Raw genomic sequence first — 22,423 nt, 5'->3', positions numbered from 1 at the left:
AGGCCACTACATGGCTTATACAGGTTGTGAATGGGAAATGGGAGAAGATGCTAGCCACTTCCTGCTTATTGAGGTTGCTGGGGAACTACTGTTCTTGGTACATTTTGTTATTTCAGCTTGTTGGATGGGAAGAAAGGGGGGGGGGGGAGGGTCTCATTGTGACTGACTGCAAGAGAGAGCTAGAAGACCAACTACATAACTGGGTGAACATGAAATATTGAGCATTAAAGGGCTGACAGGAAGTCCTATCACATATATCCTGTTGCCCCTTATTTCTGCCACTCAATGAAAAAAAAAATCTACATTTATTTACATTTTTTATATTAAAAATATATTCCAAAGTTATAACATTGTATTAAGACAAATGTAAAAAAAAATGGGCTGAGAATGGAGAAGCATGTCACATCAGCACTATGGAGCACACAGTTATTGTGAGTAAATAGAATGCTTGTCCTTACTAATTCAGTACACTAAATCGTTTTACTAACGTTTTAAAACTGGGTTCAAAAAGTTATAAGCAATTTTCTGTTCAATAAACCCCCAAGTATTTTAGTACCTATCAGCTGCTGTATGTCCTACAGGAAGTGGTGTATTGTTCCAGTGTGACAGTGCTTTCTGCTGTCTGTTCTGTCTATGTCAGGAACTATCCAGAGCAGGAGAGGAATTTTTTATTGGGATTTGCTACTGCTCTGGACAGTTCCTGACATGGAAAGAGGTGACAACTGAGAATACACAACTTCTTGTAGGACATACAGCAGCTGATAAGTATTGGAAAACTTGACTTGAAAGCTTTTTCAGTAGCAATAGCTTACAAATCTATACTTTTCTGATACCAATTTTTTTTGGTCCAGAATACTCTTGTATCCCAATGAATGATTTCTTTGAAATAAAAAATGAGTTCAAAGATAAAGTGACAAAATGAGAATGTGCACCATACGCACCATCATTATTTGTGTCCATCTGCTTGAAGATTTTATCCGTCCTCTTCTCCGGTGTGGACTCATCTTCTGGCATTTTCATTACGGATGACACCATCTTATAGATTGCCTGAGAGGACAAGTATAAGAGAATATTAGGATTATTCTAGAGGTAGACCTATAATTTAGCCTACTATTCTTTTATCCTCTTATTGTTTCAGGAACCCAATAGTTTTTTGGGGGGAAAACATTTTTTAAGCTGGTAAAAGTGGTGATCTATGATTCTAGCCATCATTACTATGGGTCATATAGTTGTTCGGTATTCGTAACCTATTAAGATACTAAAAAGAAGTTCCTGTAATATTTGCATTCTGCTACAGTTTGCGGTGCTAGGTGGCAGCACATTACAACAAATGCTGAAGGACGGACAGTCAGGGTTTCATTAGATACAGATGACACGTGGACACGTAGGAGGATTACACATAGGGTTGCTCATAGGCTGTGGACTATACTTCAATAGGCATTGTAAAACAGAGCCAAGATACCTTTTGGCTGTAACGCCAAGCATATCATGAGAATCCAATAAGACTTCTTTTCACCTATTTGTGAATTTCCACACTGCATTGAAGTATTGATCTTTTATTATAAGGGTTGTCGGATCCGGTAGATCCGGTAGACGGATCTGCTTTATTTCCACCAATACATCACCACTTTTGTCTGTAGGTCATGTCAGATATTGCAACTCAATCCCTGCAAATGAATGAGGCTTAGCTGCAATATTATACCCAGCCCATAAACCAATTCTGGTCCACCCAATACGTCCTATAGAGAAGGTACCACTTCTAGTGCCTTCATTCTTACTGACTGGCCTGCACAATAGTGGTAATCTGTATAACTCATGTACAGATACTGAGCATGTGCGACCACCAGCACTGGACACATCAGGAGGATGCTCTGAGTGGGAAATAAACAATAGAGGCAACGTAACAAATATGTGACATAACAGAGATATGTAATAGTTATGAGACTACCACATTTAGCTGAGCTGACTTCAGACTGTCACATTGAAAATGCAGGGGGAGCCGAGAAGAGTGATATACAACTTTGGTTTGTTAAGACTCCCCTGGATCCCTAAGCAAAGGGGGACATGACTTTGGGACAGGGGGGACCTATACCCCTGTAATCTTGTCTGTATGATGCTATACACTTAAGTACAGGTGGTTCTGCTTTGATGGAAAAGTATATGCCTAATGTATTGCTATGGGGAGGATGGGGAATAGATATAACTTCCTGTCTTGTCTCTCCCTTCCTCTCTCTCACAAGAAGATCTGGGGAAAAAAAGTTCCCTCCTGCCCGTCCCCTTATTTTAATCTTTATAATTGATTCTTTTTGCAAGTGTAATAATGGCTGTATTTTTGGAAGTATTTTCTGTGCATGGTACCATATATGAAATGACAATATCAATTTTATTTTCATTTGATTAGTTACAGTTTGGCAAAAGCAATCCTTCAGCCATGGTTCCCTAGAGGTTTCCTCCACAGAAGATTTTTTTCTCCTCTAAATGCTGGAGTATGACTCTTTATGAGAGGAGGTTTAGCTTTGCACAATTTTTATAAATTTTGCCTGGACCTATAGTTTTAAGGTGTACGTTCATGGCATTGGAGTGTGCAAAAGTGTGCAAAAGATAAAGTAAAAAAAAAAATAAACAAAAATAAATATTATATATTTATTTATTAATAATAATGTATTTTTTTTTAACTGTCACAGGTGGAAGTTGCAGGCAAGTTATGGTGGACTAATTTTAACTTAGAGGATGTTAAACCTCATTGTAATTAAGGTGGGCTTTGGAAGTGGAAAGATATCATAATGGTAACATCATCCAGGGGCGGGCACACTGGTTAAGCACAGGAGTTAGGATATTCAGTGAGGATGTTAAAGTAGACTGGCTCTGCTAGAAGGGCAGTCAGAACGTGCCGCCCTCTATTGCTGTCTGGCCGGGTGCTGTATGTCAGACATCTAGGGATCTCACAGTATCCATTAATCCCAGTGACCTAGCACTTCACCTGACTCCTGTGATTGTTTTAGTCATGTGATTTAAATAAAGCTGTGACTATCTTAACACCAAAAAGTGTGCCTTCATTTCATAGTCTATGTTTATTGATGTTGGAGTAGTTTCAAGGGGAAGTGAAGGTCCATCCCATATCCAAAAATTATGTAAACATCTACTTATTCTGTATAGGAGAAGCAGGGGATAAGTAGACAGGGCATGGTATCAATTATTTTAAGTCACGCTCAACAGTTAAAGCAGCATTAGTATCTTACCTGGACAATTTCTAACATCTCTCCACGACTTATGTAGCCATTTCCGTCGAGGTCATACATGCTAAACGCCCACTTAAGCTTCTGTTCCAGTTTCCCCCGTGACGTCACACTTAGTGCAATTATAAACTCCCGGAAGTCAATCGTCCCATCACCATTTGTGTCAAAAGTACGGAACACGTGCTCTGCAAACTTTGAGGCATCGCCGTAAGGGAAAAAGTTTGCGTAGATCTTTTTAAACTCGTCTACCGTTAAATGTCCGGTCGGGCAGTCCTTCAGGAAACCCTTGTACCACTCTTGAAGCTCGTGGTCTGTGAATTCTGTATTCTCCCGTAGGTCCTGTAGAACTTCAGGTCGTAATTTACTGTTTTGTTTCCCCATTCTGAAACTTCTTTATACACCAGAGCTGAAAAAGCAATTGTGAGATGGAGAGATTAGAAGCTAGAAGACTACTCCAGTATTGTCTGGTTCGGATGAACTTACGCGTGCTCGAAGTTTGCTCATGTCTCGCAAATATTATATAGATATGAATTATTACTGGCATCCACTCAAAATGACGAGTGACATCTCCTGAAGTTCCCCGAGTTTCCTGAAATTGTGCATTTATTAATATGTAAATTAGGCAATTTGGTGTACTGGGTGTGCTACTATAGCCCTTGGCTCACCGATCTGCCTGTCCGAAGGCAAGAAAACTACCTTCTCTTTTAGGGTCTCCTGCTCTATAGGAACATAAAGGCAGGTTAGTTTCTTCTAACCTGCTTTTACTTGCCCTTTAAGGGGAACCTAACTAAACAAATATAAAAAAACAAAGTTTTGATGAAGAGAAATGGCATCTTATGTACAATTGCCACCTTGAAACCCAAAAATAGCAGGAGCCACAATGCACTATGTTAACATCTATTCCTGTGTCAAAGTGTGATCTCATGATGGGGTTTCTAACTTGTTGTATTAGGTACGACGTCACTTAAAGGGAATCTGTCACTAGAATTATCCTGCCTTAAATGAGGGCAACATAAACTAGTGACAGAAATGCTGACCAGAACGGTTTATACTTATATCATTCTGTTCAGCTGTACCTCTAATATGAAGGAGAATGGGATTTGTGCTGCACCACATCCTCTGCCCTCCAGCTGCTGATTGACAGTTGGCTGCCTATACACAGCATGGATAGATAACTGCCAATCAGAAACTGGTGGGTGGAGTTTCCTGGAGCTCATAAATATCCAGGGCTACTAAGCGTTTGCACATAATAGATAAGATTGCTTATTGTCCATGTTATTCAGGAAGATCTCTCAGAATCAGTTGCACAGAAAAATGTAAGTGATACGTCATTCTCATTACTAAGCTTTTCATAGAGTTCTTCTCATTGAACCCAGTGGTGTATGGAAACAAGCCAATACTCCATGGGGGGAAGAAAATATACAAATTAGCTCCCCCCCAGAAGGAAGAAGACTCGTATTAACCACTTACTTTCAAAGGAAACCTAAATTTCATATTCCCTATTCGGGTAATATAGTCTCATATGACCCCAGCTAAATGATATAACACAGACGGGAAGGGTGAGGGGTTTATATGACTGGCAGAGGAACTTTTGTCTGGGACTGCGATATCATGGTGCTACTCAGAATGCCCCTGCTAGATTGGGATGAAATATAGACCTTAGTATACAAAATCTTCAGTCTTTCCTTGCATCCCATTGATGGCTACAGAGGACACTATCCCCTTGGATGTTACATCCTGTTCTTTTAAGAACTGATCAAACATCAAGAGCTCTAACCACATGCTGCTGATGTGATGTGTGAACGTCCACTGCGTGGGAATTTGTTGGTGACAAGTCTTATTGCTCAGTGCCCTTCTTCTGCCGTCATGAGATCTGGCATGACAGGAAGTATGATAAAATTTGTGTGATCCAATATCAAAATGCTGCTCATTGCTAAACCCCGAATCATTTTTTAGATGAACAGAAAAGAGTTAAAAACCGTCCATTGTTACAGAGTATATATTCCTGAACTAATAAACAATACACATTATGGGGCCAATTATGTCTTTAGGAGAGTCCCAATGTAAAGCAAAAATAAACTAGAACTAGATTTGCATTTCCAGGGAAATACATAGTGCTTGAAAAGAGCGCCCCTTTACCAGTGACTTCCATTTAACTTTAATCCTGGGTGCCGTCCCTTTAAGAGCGACTTGGGTCCCATCCCTTTAAGAGCAACTTGGCTTCCGTCCCTTTAAGAGCGACATGGGTCCCTTTAGGAGCGACCTGGGTCGCTTTAAGAGCAACGTGGGTCCCTTCGCTCTTAAAGGGACCCAGGTCACTCTTAACGGAACCCAGGTCGCTCTTAAAGGTACCCAGGTCGCTCTTAAAGGGACCCAGGTCGCTCTTAATGAGACCCATTTCACTCTAAAAGGGACCCAGGTCGCTCTTAAAGGGCCCCCGTTGCACTTAAAGGGACCCAAGTGGCTCTTAAAGGGAACCAGGTGGCTCTTAAAGGGACCCATTTTGCTCTTAAAGGTACATATTTCGCTCTTAAAGAGCCCCAGGTCGCTCTAAGAGGACCCAGGTCACTCTTAAAGGGACATATTTCGCTCTTAAAGGGCCCCAGGTCGCTCTTAGAGGGATCCAGGTCACTCTTAAAGGGCCCCAGGTCGCTCTTAAAGGGACTTATTTCGCTCTTAAAGGGACTTATTTCGCTCTTAAAGGGACATATTTAGCTCTTAAAGGAACCCAGGTCGCTCTTAAAGGGACCCTAGACGCTCTTAAAGGGACCCTGGACGCTCTTAAAGGGACCCATTTCGCTCTTAAAGGGACCCATTTCGCTCTTAAAGGGACCCATTTTGCTCTTAAAGGGACATATTTCGATCTTAAAGGGACCTAGGTCGCTCTTACAGGGACCAATTTCACTCTTAAAAGGACCAATTTCACGCTTAAAGGGACCCATTTCGCTCTTAAAGGGACCCAGGTCGCTCTTAAAAGGACCAATTTCACTATTAAAGGGACCCAGGTCGCTCTTAAAGGGACCCATTTTGCTCTTAAAGGGACATATTTCGCTCTAAGGGACATATTTCGCTCTTAAAGGGACCCAGGTTGCTCTTAAAGGGACCAATTTCACTCTTCAAGGGACCAATTTCACTCTTCAAGGGACCAATTTCACTCTTCAAGGGACCAATTTCACTCTTCAAGGGACCAATTTCACTCTTCAAGGGACCAATTTCGCTCTTAAAAGGGACCCAGGTCGCTGTTAAAGGGACATATTTTGCTCTTGAAGGGACTTATTTTGCTCTTAAAAGGACCCAGGTCGCTCTTAAAAGGGACCCAGGTCGCTCTTAAAGGGACCCGGGCCGCTCTTAAAGAGACCCGGGCCGCTCTCAACCCCTTAACGACAAAGCGTGTATAGGTACGCCCTATTGCCGGTAAGGGCGTTCAGAGCGGGGCCGCACGGCAACCCCGCTCTGAACCGCGGCGGTCCCGGGTGCCGCTTGTAGCCTGGGACCATAGGTATTAGCGGGCACGGTCCGATCGCCGTGCATGCTAATACAGTAATCAGATGCAGCTGTCAAACATGACAGCTGCATCCGATTACCGGATCCAGCGTCTCCCTGGTGTCTAGTGGCGGAGATCGCTCCTCCGGGATGTTATCCCGGAGGAGCGATCTCAGTTTCTGAAGCCGGCCGGGGACCGCTCCAAGATGGCGCCGTCCCCGACTCGGCACTCGTTTACTTCCGGCTGCAGCAGCCGGAAGTAAACGAGTGCCTATCTCATGGATCTCTGCAGCATATCTATGCTGCAGAGATCTCAATGAGAGATCAAAGTGTATATACTAGAAGTCCCCCAGGGGGGCTTCTAGTATATGTGTAAAAAAAAAAAATATAGTGTTGTTGTCAATAAAAATCCCCCTCCCCTAATAAAAGTCTGAATCAACCCCTTTTCCCAGGTTATAAATAAAAGTAAACAAATAAATAAATAAACAAACATGTTTGCTATCGCCGCGTGCGTAATCGCCCGAACTATTAATTAATCACATTCCTGATCTCGTACGGTAAACCGTGTAAGCGCAAAAAAATCCCAAAGTGCAAAATTGCGCATTTTCGGTCGCATCAAATCCAGAAAAATTGTTATAAAAAGCGATCAAAAAGTCGTATATGCGCAATCAAGGTACCGATATAAAAAAGAACACATCATGGCGCAAAAAATGACACCTCGCACAGCCCCATAGACCAAAGGATAAAAGCGCTATAAGCCTGGGAATGGAGCAATTTTAAGTGACGTATATTTGTTGACAATGGTTAGAATTTTTTACAGGCCATCCGATACAATATAAGTTATACATGTTATATATCGTTTTAAACGTAACGACTTGAGGAATGTGCATAACAAGTCAATTTTCCCCCAAATAAACAAAATGCGTTTTTTTTTTCAATTTCACCACACTTTGAATTTTTTTCTGGTTTCGCAGTATACTTTATGCAAAAATTCAGCCTGTCATTGCCAAGTACAATTAGTGACGCAAAAAACAAGGGCTCATGTGGGTTTCTAGGTGGAAAAATGCAAGTGCTATGGCCTTTGATGCACAAGGAGGAAAAAACGAAAACGCAAAAATCGAAATTGGCTCTGTCCTTAAGGGGTTAAAGGGACCCAGATCGCCCTAGCAACATGGGTCCCTTTTAAGAGCAACATGCGTCCCGTCCGTTTAAGAGCAACTTGGGTCCCGTTTCTTTAAGAGCGACTTGGATCCCTTTAAGAGCTACATAGGACTTTTTAAGAGCGACTTGGGTCCCGTCCCTTTAAGAGCGACTTGGGTCCCGCCACTATAAGAGCGACTTGGGTACCTTTAAGAATGACTTGGGTCCCTTTAAGAGCGACATGGCTCCCGTCCCTTTAAGAGAGACTTGGGTCCCTTTAAGAGCGACTTGCGTTCCTTTAAGGGCGACCTGGGTCCCTTTAAGAGCGATCTGAGTACTTATAATGGTAAAGATCATTGCTCGGTTACCATGACAATCTTACTCATGTCAGTGAGACAAAATCGTTAAGGACCTTCCATATATTACATCTTCTATTGGCCAATAGTGGACATGTGACTGTGGATGGTGTGATACAATGCATGACGAGACCTTAGAGTTCCTATTGGCTGCTATATTTCAGCTATTTGCATATGTGCTGTGATTGGCTGTTAGCGGTTAGAGTGTGGCCATTATTTGCAATGGGCCATTATTTTCTATGGGAAATTCGGGGTCTTTAAACGTAAATTTCTTAAAAACGACAAATCCGATCGAAACGAAAAATAGATAGCACACCACACACCGCCGAGGGCTTCGAAACGCAGTTTGAATGGAGTGTGTGCACAAAGCGGTTCGGGCTGTATTATGCGCAGAAAAATGGCTGGAAGAAGAAGAAGAAGAAACGGAAGAAGAATACGGATTACAATATAGTGCTTTTCAAGCACTATAATTATACTGTCCGAACCACAAGCAGTGGTTCTATCGACAGTGATCTTTTATATGACAAGGTGGTGCTAACTAACCTGGGGGTCACCTGTAAGCCCAGCAATGCTTTTGTCAGGATAGCTATTTCAGTGAAGCAAAGTTCAGAAATGAGACCTTAGTGCAGTAAAATTCAGTGCAAATACTTTGGGATTGGCCACTTTATAGTAAAATAGTTCAGTGTACAGTATTAGTAAGTGTACTCACTGTATATACTGACAGCAGGTCCCTGTGTACCTCATAGAGCTAAAATCAGACTTCTTTTCCCTAGGCTGTACTGCCCTGTGGTGTTTCTGTCCATAAGATGGCCGACATGGAGGAGCAGGTGACCATGCCCCGCCCCTCAGTGTCCTCCATAGGCATATACAAGCTCAGTGGTGGACACTGGTGGGCTGAGCATGGTCACATGCTCCTCCATGTCAGCCATCTCATAGACAGACCCACCACAGAGCAGGGTAGCACAGCCTGGAGGAAGGGAGTCTGATTTTAGTTTCATGAAGTACATAGGGAGCTACTGTAATTCGGGCCAAAATGTCTAATACCACACAGGTGGTGAAGATTTGGTCACAGTTCCCTTTAGCAGCTGACTAGGTAGATTTACTGGAATACAGTCTCTGGATGCTCTGGAGCACCATGAGCTGTATGCAGCTTAGTGTTGCTGGGAGCAGTGTATGCAGCTTAGTGTTGCTGGGAGCAGTGTATGCAGCTTAGTGTTGCTGGGAGCAGTGTATGCAGCTTAGTGTTGCTGGGAGCAGTGTATGCAGCTTAGTGTTGCTGGGAGCAGTGTATGCAGCTTAGTGTTGCTGGGAGCAGTGTATGCAGCTTAGTGTTGCTGGGAGCAGTGTATGCAGCTTAGTGTTGCTGGGAGCAGTGTATGCAGCTTAGTGTTGCTGGGAGCAGTGTATGCAGCTTAGTGTTGCTGGGAGCAGTGTATGCAGCTTAGTGTTGCTGGGAGCAGTGTATGCAGCTTAGTGTTGCTGGGAGCAGTGTATGCAGCTTAGTGTTGCTGGGAGCAGTGTATGCAGCTTAGTGTTGCTGGGAGCAGTGTATGCAGCTTAGTGTTGCTGGTAGCAGTGTATGCAGCTTAGTGTTGCTGGGAGCAGTGTATGCAGCTTAGTGTTGCTGGGAGCAGTGTATGCAGCTTAGTGTTGCTGGGAGCAGTGTATGCAGCTTAGTGTTGCTGGTAGCAGTGTATGCAGCTTAGTGTTGCTGGTAGCAGTGTATGCAGCTTAGTGTTGCTAGCAGAGATGTTGTTGTGCAGCCTGTTTAGACTAGACTCTGCCATAAAGGGATTCCCATAGAACTGGTGAACTGTGGTGTAGTGTACCGGGAAATGGGCAGATCCAATGGCCCAGATTGACAGACAGATCACACCCTATATGCAATAAAAATAAGATGACTGATCAGGCGGGTTTACCTTTCACGCCATTATGTGTTTAGGGTAGTTTTTAGATGTTTTTGAACCTACCTTAATAATAGGACATGACTTTGTGTGAAGGGGTGTGTTCAACATTGTGACCATTTCTGTGCCAAATTTTAGTGTCCTTTTGGTGCAGAAAGTAAATAAAATAGGACGCCCAACTTTAACGCTCAACTAACATGAACCACTGTGATACATATGGTACATTGTTACACTGTCTAGTCAGGCGTTATACAGTTAGACATTTTAAGGCTCCTTACAGAATGTATTTAAAGGGGTATTCCAAGAATAATTAACTTGTCCCCCATCAACAGGATAGGGGACAAGTAAGAAATCACGGGGGGTCTGCCCTACGAACCCCCTGTTGATCTTCGTATCAGCCTCCGACTTTGTATCAGCCTCTGACTTTGTGAACAGACAGTAGTAAATGTTATTACACTTGTGTTGGGAAGATCTTTTTGCGGCACAGGTGTCCTCATCTAGGACTATGGCGAATGTAATGGATCTGTCCATCAGAGGAAGCATTCAGTCAATGACTTGCTTGTCCTACATGGGTCTTGCTCCATCCCATTAGCGGCTTCATTTAAGTTTTCTTGTCCTTTCTATTTGCTCAGACTCTGCGGTGATCACAGATCCTGTTGCTTTTCAATTTTCTAAATGGTAAAAACGCTGCCAAATACACATCCTGCTCTGAGGGTGCAAAACACTGCTTAATGCAGAAATACACAGCTGCTCGTCCACAAAACAGAAAACATACGAGCCGGAAATTAGACCCTCCATGGCCATTAATTAATTAGGAGAAGCAGCTGCACGTATGCAAATGCACCAGGAGCCCGCGCCGCCACAATCTCGAGGTTGTTCGGCTAAATTTAGATGTATACGGCTTCATTCAGAGACTGATTGACTGTGCAGACCTCGTTCGAGACACAGATGGGACCGATTCGTCCACTTTGCTGGAGGTTTTTTGTTTGTTTGTTTGTTTTGCTTGACCAAAGACTCAACTTGATGAAGCAATTTACCTACAGCAAAGGTGTCTTAAAGGAGTTAGGCAGGATTAGAAAAACATGGCTGCTTTCTTCTAAAATCAGCACTCCTCTTGTTTTCAGTGTGAGTGTAACATTGCAACTCAGTTCCATTGAGATGTAATACCTTACACAACCCGAGGACAACAGTGACTTTTTTCTAATCCTGGATAACCCCTTTAAGGCCCTCAGACACCTAAAAAAACAAAAATTTGGCAGATGCTGACTGTGTACAGGGGGCCTCCCAACTCCTGATATAGTAGATCAGGGATGTTGGATTCCAACTGCCTAGTCATTTTGTTCTTGGAGAAGTAAGCCATCACCACAGGAATCCAGTAGCAGCTTATCCCTCCTCTCTATTCAGATCACATGATCACAACTGAGCCAAATGATCATGTTGATGGGAGAGGAATCAGGAAAGATAGCCGTTGCCTAACATATATTGGTATGTGTGTAAGGCCACCTTTACTGTATCTTTGGTTAGGGTTGATGCACTTGGCTGGCCCATGACTAAGGTGCCTCAAACTGGCCCTGTGATTGCACCCTGGTATGCAATGCCACAGAGCAGACAAGTGGGAGATGAACTGATTTAATTAAATTACAGTGGTCAAGCAGAATGGAGTTAAAATGGAGAATTGAAAGTTACGTCACAATAGTGGAAGAGATACAAACCTAATAAGGTCTAAAACTGATGGTAAGGGGCAGCGTACCATCACCTTAAAGGGGCTGTCCAGGATTAGAAAAATCATAGCTACTTTCTTGCAAAAGAAGCGCCACCCCTGTCCTCAGGTTGTGTATGGTATTACAACTCAGCTCCATTGACTTCAAAAGGAACTGAGCGTCAAAACCCCACACCCAAACTAGAGACGAGAGGTGCTGTTTCTAGAAAAAGGCAACCATGTTTTTTTAAGCCTGGATAACCCCTTTAAGGGAACTGAAAATCTGTCACAGATAAATCTGGTCTAGATTACACATAGCCAAAAACCATGAACCAGCAGCACAGTGGTATATATAGTTAAATTACTGGTGCATGCCTCTTTGAAACCCTATCCAGAGTCTTCCATTGTAAATCACAGGAGATGGAGTCAGTGCTATGTGTAAATCATCCTTTTATTCATCCATTGCCAATTCACTTATCGCAATGGGTGAATAGATGGATTGCTGCCTCCATCTTGTTTTTGTGGTCTAGATCAAGGGTGGTCTTGTCGAGGAGGGAGAAGTCTTATTATATAAATCTAATACACTTTCATTCTTCCTTCCATCTGTTCTCGCTAACCTCTTAAATATGTTATGAAGTAATAGGGGACAGATAGAATTAGGCTACACAGGATTTGTTTGTATTCTGTAACTATGGAAACATAAAAGTCTGCATAGACTCATGGAGGCTGGTCCCTATCCACTAGCGGAGAGACAACTATATATTACACATGAAGCCTGCAGAACATCTGGTGAAAAATTCCTTATGTAAGTGAAATGACAAGAGCGCTGGTGACCTGTCTCTAGGATGTGCTGCAGTACTGGACGCAGCTGCCCATACAAACACGTTGCTGTTCAGTGTCCCATTGAAGCTCTGTAGGGCCTGTTGGCTTGTTCTGCGCTTGTACAGTGCAGTATTGCCTCTAGAGGATGACTGGCTAAACCCAGGACGGCTTGGGACTGAGAAGCTCCTGCAGAGAAGTTGTGCTTGTGCCCCATAGCTGACCTTAGGGCCTTCCAGGGCTCTAGGCTGGGCCTAGGAACCAAGTGGATACCAAGCAGAATTTCTTTTGGAAACCTACATCATAAACATCAGGAAAGAGTCCCTATTGACTAGTGATACAGCTTGGTTTCAAAGCTCCAGGGTCTCCGGGAATTTACCGCCATTTTGTAGAAGAATTACCCCGTCGAGTAAACACTGCTCCGTGTTTCCCTATTCCAATACTTACTCTCTACACCATACCATCAAGGTCATCAGACATACTATCAGGCCGGACACATTACAGGGTGTGCCCTGTGGAAGGTCTCTTATGTGACCAGCGTGACAACTGTGTCTCAATCATCCCATAGGAGTTATCCTACTTTGTAACATCTGTGGGGCCCCTGGACCTCCTTAACACTATAAAAATGCCACTCTCATGCCACTCCCCATTCATTGTGCTATTTGGCATTAGTCTTTAAAAAATCAGACCTCTCTACTAAGGAAAGGCCATCAATGATTCAGGTCCTGGAAAACTCCTTTAGGGTGCGTTCACACCTACCGCATCCGCAGCTTATTTTTCCGCGGAAATCCGCAGGTCTGGTAGTGCAGATTTCAACCTGCGAGAAATCCGCGTATGCGTGCGTTTTGCGGTTTTTCTGCAGCAAGTTTATCGCAACTGAAATGTCCGTTTAAAATGTCTCTCATTCTAAACGGACATTTCAGTTGTGATAAACTTGCTGCAGAAAAACCGCAAAACGCACGCATACGCGGATTTCTCGCAGGTTGAAATCTGCACTACCAGACCTGCGGATTTCCGCAGAAAAATAAGCTGCGGATGCGGTAGGTGTGAACGCACCCTTAAAGCAAATGTACCACTGGTACATCGCTCTTGTGATTTTTACATTGTTAGACCGACGCTGGCATGGGGATGACAGTGACATGGTCCTTTTTTTGAACAACGGCCCTATTCCCGCGCACAGCGCCGGTCTATTACCGAACACCAGCTGGGTGTGAAGCACTGGAGGTGGGCCCACTTGCCCTTGGGGTGATGATTGGCCCTACCCTCTGTGACGTGGCTCAATTGATTCCAATGGACCTACATCATAGAGGGAAGGGGGTTTCATCACACTGGGGGCGGACGGGCCCGCCTCTAGTGCTTTACTCCCGCCTGGTGCTCTGTAACAGACTGGCGGTGTGTGCGGGAACGAGCTGCGGTTCAAAAAAAGGACTGGGGCACTTATCTCCATGCCAGCGCTGGTCTAACAATGTAAAAAAAAAAAAAAAAAAAAAAAAAATCACAAAATTGATGTACCGGTGGTACATTTGCTTTAAGTTGCATATTAATGTTTTAGTCAAGAATATTGGAAACCCTCTGTGTTCTCTTACATCAAGACAATAACCCGAACATCATATTCATATATAGTCACAGACTGAATTTCATACATGTAATACAGTAGGTTATCGAAAGCTTCTATCTACCACGTAATACGCACTGTGATATATATCGTATCGTTTTTATTTTCCAACCACGCAGTTCTTCTGGCAGACTGTTCCTAATGTTTTGCCTGCGCTCAGCAGCGTAATGTGCAGCACACAGAGAAAATGGTTACTCTGTTTATATGACTACACATCCTTCACCGCTATTCCGCACTTCTAAAACAGTCATTTATCTATCCAGGAACCTACCGGGATTCCTCACATTTATTCCCTTAAAGGACTAGTGGTCTGAACCATCAGCCGCCCCTGACAATTAACGTGCCATTACTGTATAGGCAAAGATGCAATGTAAATTATCGTAAAGTACAATTACCAACGAGTAAATGCGTTACAACAGCTACATAATAGCCCTAAATGGAACAGAGCGCAGCAAGCGAAGACCATAGAACATGCTATTACTATAGAGAATGTACTCTGTGTAAATTACCTTATAAAACGAAGCTCTCTTTTCAGATAGTGGTGTCATTACAGTGATCATTTACATCATATGACGCTGCCTGGGCAGGTAACACGCCTGGTCACTGGTCAGTAGGTCACTAACTATAAGAAGTCAGCTTAAAAACTCAAATGAATATACAATTTTTAAAAAAGTAACGGGACCTTTGAGTACAGTGTGGTTCTCGCAGGGCCGATTCTGGGGTCTCTGCCGCCTGAGGCAAACCTCAGGCGGCCGCCCCCTCACTAGCGCCCGAACACCCCCCCCCCCGCGCCCACCCGCAGCAAGCCTCGAACCCCCGCGCCCACCCGCAGCAAGCCTCAAACCCCCGCGCCCAAACGCAGCCAGCCCCGAATCCCCGCACCCACCCGCAGCAAGCCCCGAACCCCCCCCCCCCACGGAGACGCGATCGCCGCAGCGTGAACCCCGACAACTCCGGCCACTCACCACAGCCAAGTAACCCAGGAGTGCTGCTGAGTGACGTCGCAGGAGCCCAGCAGGACGTGCGGACAGCAGTGAGCGCGGGCCGGCTGTGGACAGGTGAGCGGCTGCACGGCTGCTGTCATTTTTGTTAAGTGAAACTTAACAAAAATGACAGCGGGGGAACAATATGCCGCCCCCTGCAGGACCACAAAATCTGCCGCCTGAGGCGGAATGCTCATTCCGCCTCATGGCAGAAGCAGGCCTGGCTTCTCGAGTAAAGATCTCTCCTTCCCACATGTTTGGCGGCTTTAATCAGCCAACAAACATGCAGGGAAGGGGCTGGGAGGTCCTGCTATACCACAGCTATGCTGGCTGCAAGCACAGCAGTGATTGGCCAGCTGCATCAGGTGATCTGGGTGTATATAAACCCAGGTCTCCTGATGCTCGATTCACTTGTAGTCTCTTAGCTGAAGAGCAGCTGGTACAGAGGTAGTGGAAGACATAGTGTGTTTAGGTAGGTGGGAAATTGGATTACAAAAACACCCAATAGACCTTTTCAGGACAATATATCAGTATTGTATGGAATTGTGATACAGGTATTAATAGTAATCCAGTCCTCCTCTATCATTGGCTCCAATACTGCATGCATGACTAATAGACAAAGGTCTAGATCAGGGCCACCCCTCCTGTTTTATTAGGATTTATAGCAAACAGTGGCTCAGCCCTGGGAAATATACATCAGTATAAAAAGGTACTCTAACGCAAAGCGTGTGCCATGTCTTTAGTGTATAGCAGACGCCTCAGGAGTTGTTGCAGGAGTAATTCCAGGAGGTGTTGCAGGAGTAGCTTTGTGGCCCCTGACCTGGCACTAATAATTTGACTGCTTCTGGGCACAGCTCTTATGTAGACGCGCAGTACAGAGTGGTCTACAATATTGCCCCCTCATCTCCAAAAGTCCTTTTAATACAGCGACCTGGGAGTCTTTACTGCATCCACGCTTGCTCCCCTGTTGTGCCAGTTCCATTTCTTTGATGTTTCCATCACTTTCTGAGTTTTTCAAGTACACCAGACACCCTTCCCTCTGCTGAATAGGAGGCCCCTGAAAAAACGCTTGAGTCTCCCATTGACTTTAATAGGATTCTTTACAGGAATCAAGCACTCGAGCACTGGAAAATACTTGACTTAAACAACAAGCACTCAAGCATTTCAGTACGCGCTCATCTCTAGTAATTAACACAGACCAAGTTACTTAGTTACTTTTTTTTGTGTGACTTTTTTGCAACAGTACATTCATTTGGATTGGCTTGATTTTTTAAATTAGTTTCTTGTATTGAGTCACCCACTAAACAGTGACTAGGTATGCCAGTTCAATATAAACTGTATAAACGTAATTGCAGTTCTGTGTTAGTAAAGACTTCAGAAGAGAAGGATTTAGGGGTAGTGATTTCTTATAGCAATAAAATGAGTCACCAGTGCAGCCAAGCGGTAGGGAAAGCAAATCGAATGTTGGGCTGTATAACTAGAGGTATCACCATTAGGAAGAGGGAGATTGTGATCCCGCTGTATAAAGCTCTAGTGACATCACATCTAGTATACTGTGTCCAGTTCTGGAGACATCACCTACATAAAGATATCAATAAAATAAAAGGGGTCGAAAGACAGGCTCCAAAAATGGTGTAGGGTGTCAGGCATAAAACATATCAAAGACTTATAGATTTAAATCTGTATAGCAGTGCTTCTCAATTCCAGTCCTCAGGCCTCACCAACAGGTCATGTTTTGAGGATTTCCTTAGTATTTAACAGGTGATATAATTATACTCCGTGCATCAGGTATTATCACAGGTGTCCTTTGTATGGGAAAATCCCAAAACATGACCTGTTGGTGAGGCCTGAGGACTGGAATTGAGAAGCACTGCTGTATAGTCTTGAGGAAAGAAGGTAAAAGGGGGGACATTACCAAAGTCTTTATATATGTTTAAGGACTAAATAAGGTTTAGGAGGGAAATGTTTTTAATAAATAACACAAAAACAAGAGGACACAGTGAGAGGTTAGTTGGGGGAAAGATCCGAAGCAATATAAGAAAATATGACCTAACTGAAAGAGCAGTGTGGTATCCCTCCACGGGTGTTTCTGCTTTGAACACCTCTCGCAAAAGCCTTGTACTTCGTAAGTAAAGTGGTGATGAAGTTATGTGTAAGTTTTGCCACTAGATGTCATTATGTATATTTCTGTATATATTGCAAAGCTGTAGTCATTCAAGGGTTACTGTATTGTATTTTAGGATTCTGTGCACCAATGAGAGATGCTGTTATTTCTCTACCTATTTCTATTTTCTTTTCACACTCTTTTCTCTACCACTAGCAGAGGTTGTTACATACACCTTGTAGGAAGTAGTCACATGGGGAGAGGAAGTGTAGGTCCAGACTTAGTTTTTCTCTGATTCTCAGTACAGCAAGACACACAGATCAGGCATCCCTGATGAGCTTAGCCAGGAGCCTTGCTCTGCCAGGTTCCCTGTCTGGGACAGACCAGCTGTAGTGTACAGACACTTATGAAGAACACCGAGACTCTTTTCCTTAGAGCAACACTTTCACTAACAATGCAGTGCTAAACACTAAAGAGAGAGCACAAGTCAGAGGACACCCCAACCCACGCCGTGAACATCTCTAAAAGTGCAGGACAGTATCCTAGACAGAAGAACTGATCTGGATAGAGCAAAGCTACTGCAACGGTCTACGTACTCTATCTCACAGCTCAGATGACACCGGAAATCTCCGGACACTTAGCTCAATTCAGGTAACCAGGACTGGGGCTTGTGTCACCCTTCTAGGACGGGTAACTCAACGCTACAGGGCAGAAGGTGGTTATTGCAACAAAAACACGAAACGAGGGCACAAGTATTCTTCTCTCAAGTATTTACTTCTCAAGTATTTATCTTCTACTAAAGTTCTGCCAGAGGACAGTGCACGTAACCAAGTCAGCACTGCTATCTTACACTCTACCTCAGCAACTCTCAGTACAGATTGAGTAATTATTTTTTAATACCCGAATTTGCTATTTTAGCTCTGACAATTAATTTCTAAGTAACAGAAGCCAAGGCAATAACTTTCCTATAGCCTGGAACCTCAATTCAACCAACAGGATTACCAGAATAATATAAAGAATCAACAAATGCTTAGTTAATGCCCAGTTCTAGCGCAGCATATAATGAAATACTGGCCAGACGGAGAGCTACATCTGTTGATCCTCATGTTCCATTTCCAATGCCTGGTAAATACTTCCAAAAGCCATTACACAGGCGTCGTCTGCAGACAAGTCCCCTCTGGGCACAGACTACAATGTTTGTATTTGCAATAATAGGAGTATTATGTGTCTATAGACTGCACTGGTAAATGAACATGGTTCCATAATGAAATGTTCTTCAACTTCATAACACACTTTATCACCGTTTTAAAGATTTGTGCTTGCGGTCAATGAGAAGGGAACATATTTGTATATATTCAGATGTTAGGACACCATACACACCTAAAACGTCTTACAGCTGCATCCAGTATGAGAAATCCTGATTGGCAAATCAAGATCAGTGGGTGCAGACACCATGGTGATCAGCTGTTTGCCAGAGCGTGACATGCACAGTGAAACTGAGCAGCAAGTAAACAGCTCCATACATTGTGCAGTGGTCATCCTAGTTTACTGCAGGTCAGTTCCATTGGTAGAGAATGGGAGCTGAGCTGCCCAATATACATAGCTGTCTGCTTCCTGTTCTATTTAAAGGGGTATTCCACTCAGATAGAATGCACCTTGAATCCTCCCTCCCTACTCCTGGAGACTTACAATTCCTTCCATACTTGTCATTATCTTTTCAGTCTCCTTTCCTCAGTTCTGAGCCTGCTGCTTTGTGCTGAAGACACAAAACTGTGTGTGAGCTATTTTCGGTCTCCCCCTTCTCCCCTTTCCCTCAGATGTTCCATGCAGTTAGAATACGTATATACAATCCCGATGCGAAGGGGTTTTAATGTGTGTGGGGTTGCTTCAGTGTGAGTAGATTCATACACATTAGTGTCAAAGTCGGGCATAATAACAGACAGCTGCGATCATGCAGCTGCCTGTCATTTCCCCTTAAATGCTGTGATCTATAGCAATCAAGGTGTTTAAAGCGACTCTGTACCTACAATCTGAGCCCCCAAACCGCTTGTACCGTTTGAAAGCTGCTTTTAATCCAATATCTGTCCTGAGGTTCGTTCGGCAGGTGATGCAGTTATTGTCCTAAAAAACAACTTTTAAACTTGCAGCCTTGTGGGTACAGAGTCGCTTTAAGGACAAGATAAGTACCTGTGACTGATTGGGAGCCGTCCCGATCACTTTCTATGACAAGCAGGAGTATAATACTTACCTCTGTTCTGTTCTAAAGTCTACCCTTAGACAGACTGTGCAGATTGCCGATAATACTGAGCAGTGCTTTTTTTGTAATAGAAAGCAAAAATTTTTCCCAACCAGCCCTGCAGGAGGAATGAATCAGCCATGACAACATCATGTGGCAGAGAGGTCCATAGTCTCACTGCTCTTACAGTAAAGAATAAGCATCTGTGCTGGTGGTGAAACTTCTTTCCTTTAAGGCTATGTTCACACACAGTATTTTTGCTCAGAATTTTGGTCCTCATATTGCATCCAAAACCAGGAATGGATTGAAAACACAGAAAGGCTATGTTCACACACTGCTGAAACTTAGTGGATGGCCGTCATTTAATGGCAAATAATTGGCTTTATTTTAAAACATTGGCCGTTGTTATGAAATATTGGCCATTTGTCATAAAATGACGGCCAGCCACTAAATTTCAACAGTGTGTGAGCATAGCCTTTCTGTGTTTTCAATCCACTCCTGGTTTTAGATGCAATACAAGGACCAAAATACTGAGCAAAAATACTGTGTGTGAACCCAGCCTAAATGTAGAGGATGCCCCCTTTTCATAGTTACAGACCTAGGAGTAAAAAGATCACTACAAAGATCTCTGTACTGTACATTTATATATTTTGTACATTGTGATAAATTTGCTATAGATTTTTTTTTGCCTTAAAGAAAGATAAACAGCACAACTGTCCTCAGTTTGGGTGTGCTATTGCAGTGAATAAAGCTGAAATAAAACACCACACACAACCCGAGGACAGGGGTGGTGCTTTTTCTACAAGAAAGTAGCCGTGTTTTTTCTAATCCTGGATAACCCCTTTAAGAGACATGGCTGACATAAAGAGGTGGCACACATGTCCAAAACTATATTGGGCTCTGCATGGTCTTATTTTGTTTTTTTTGTCTGGAAAATAAAGCCAACAATGAGGTTGACATCGCTCCTGGACTCAGGTTTATTTCAGATTTTTGTACTTCTCAGTGAGGTGTGTTAACATTAGGAGACTACGAGACTGTAAATTACACCCAATCGATGACATTTAGTTTCTTTCCATCCTGGTTTTATTATATATTTACAAAACATTCACAACTATAAAGATAAATCCGTTCCTCGAAGCTACCTTGTGAATCCATTTCAATAAATCACAGCAGTAAATTAGTCATTTATGAAGCAAAGCAGATCTAGAGCAGACGGGTCCAGAGCTAAGAACGCCCCAGAGACTATAACTAGAGTATGTAAAGACATCTATTGCTCAGCTATTCCACTGTTGGCCTGATTCACTTACATATATATCATGAAATGACTCTGCTGATAGTGTCCCAGTCTATTCTACACAGCAAAGCTGAAAAGCGAGCTATGAAAACATAGAAATAGTATTTCCTAGATATTGTACAGTTATTCTTATAGGCTATGCTCCCATTGCAGGAATATATCGGGTAAAGGAGGCCAACTTGGTAAATAGACGGCCCCTTCCCCGAAGCCAAGAGAGTCACATTTTTCTCAAGCAGTAAAATCAGGGTGGAAAACCCCTACAATGCCTCATGAACAAATGCTTTAGGATGCAGATAATCTATTGGGGCCACTACATGTAAGGAAATTTCTATTTTTTTTTTTTTATAAAATAACATTTTAAACACATAAAAAAAATGCACCCATAGAAATGTCAGATTGCAAAGCCCTCTACGTTGTTATGTGTCAGGCAGATATGGAAATTACTACAGGTTTGGTTTCATTACCACAAAAGCTTATTAAAAAATACCTCCCACACTGCCCTATAAAATGGCTCTTAGAGGCTACTTTTGGGTAGTGTACCAGCTGGCTAGAGATTGCCAACTTCTATACATGCCACAACAACGCACTTATTTTGCCCAGTTGACAGACTGAGGGGGAGAGTCATTGGACTGAGAGAAGCAGGACGGTTCTTTCACTGAAGTCCCCTTGTCCACACCGTTCTGACTGATTAGACAAATCAGGTGCAGAAAATAATCCTACGTAAGGGGAACATATTACAGCTCTAACTCCTTCTCTTAGTAGTCAAAATGGACCACACATTTACTGCTGTTTGGGTAATAGGAGCACAAATGGAATATAGCAGACTGGTAATTAGAGATGAGCGAACCGGGTTCGGGTTAGAGTCGATCCGAACCCGAACGTTCGGCATTTGATTAGCTGGGGCTGCTGAACTTGGATAAAGCTCTAAGGTTGTCTGGAAAACATGGATACAGCCAATGACTATATCCATCATTTCCACATAGCCTTAGGGCTTTATCCAACTTCAGCAGCCATCGCTAATCAAATGCCAAAAGTTCGGGTTCGGATGGACTCGAGCATGCTCCAGGTTCGCTCATCTCTAGTAACTGTTTTTATTCAGCACTCCTGTTAGCCAAGCGGCACACATTTTTTGTGCTGGTTTTGGCTACTTGGAGTATGGATCTGTACCTGCAATATGTATCTAAGATATCTAAGTGTTACGGAAACAACAGAGCTTGCAAGGCATTGCATATGAAACAACTACTTATTACTTGTGAGTAGTATTAAGCGGACCTGCCAAACAGTTCATGTTCAGCAACATTCTCCAAACCTGAAAGCTCGGCAGTTGATTCCCCATTGCTGCAAAAGTTGGATGCTGCCCTAGGGCTGCCAGGAAAATATGGATACACACAATGGCCTATGGCTGTATCCATGTTTTCAAGGACACTCTAAGTGCCAGTTCACACAGAGCAAAAGCGGCAGAATTCCGCCTGCCTCAGTGTGTCAATGAGAGGGCTTGCGCATCCATCGCTCTCTGCTCGAAAAACTGACATGTCAATCCTTTGAGAGCAATGG

At 43.3% G+C, this 22,423-nt stretch overlaps 1 protein-coding gene across 1 annotated transcript in view; it reads right to left on the bottom strand.

Annotated features, from left to right (window-relative positions):
* HPCAL1 (hippocalcin like 1) overlaps window positions 1-22,423 on the bottom strand; it is a 113,083-nt gene that overhangs the window by 6,083 nt on the left and 84,577 nt on the right. The window contains exons 4-5 of the mRNA XM_069975724.1: window positions 3,240-3,642; window positions 942-1,047 (exon numbers count right to left, since the gene is read on the bottom strand). Of these exons, the coding sequence (XP_069831825.1) occupies window positions 942-1,047; window positions 3,240-3,617 (484 nt within the window). The 5' untranslated portion in view covers window positions 3,618-3,642. The remainder of the gene's footprint in view (window positions 1-941; window positions 1,048-3,239; window positions 3,643-22,423) is intronic.

This window comes from Dendropsophus ebraccatus, chromosome 6, assembly GCF_027789765.1.
Source record: "Dendropsophus ebraccatus isolate aDenEbr1 chromosome 6, aDenEbr1.pat, whole genome shotgun sequence".
Lineage (NCBI taxonomy): Eukaryota > Metazoa > Chordata > Amphibia > Anura > Hylidae > Dendropsophus > Dendropsophus ebraccatus.
The sequence above is the reverse complement of the archived record's forward strand: the minus strand, read 5'-3'. Positions and strand labels throughout refer to the sequence as shown.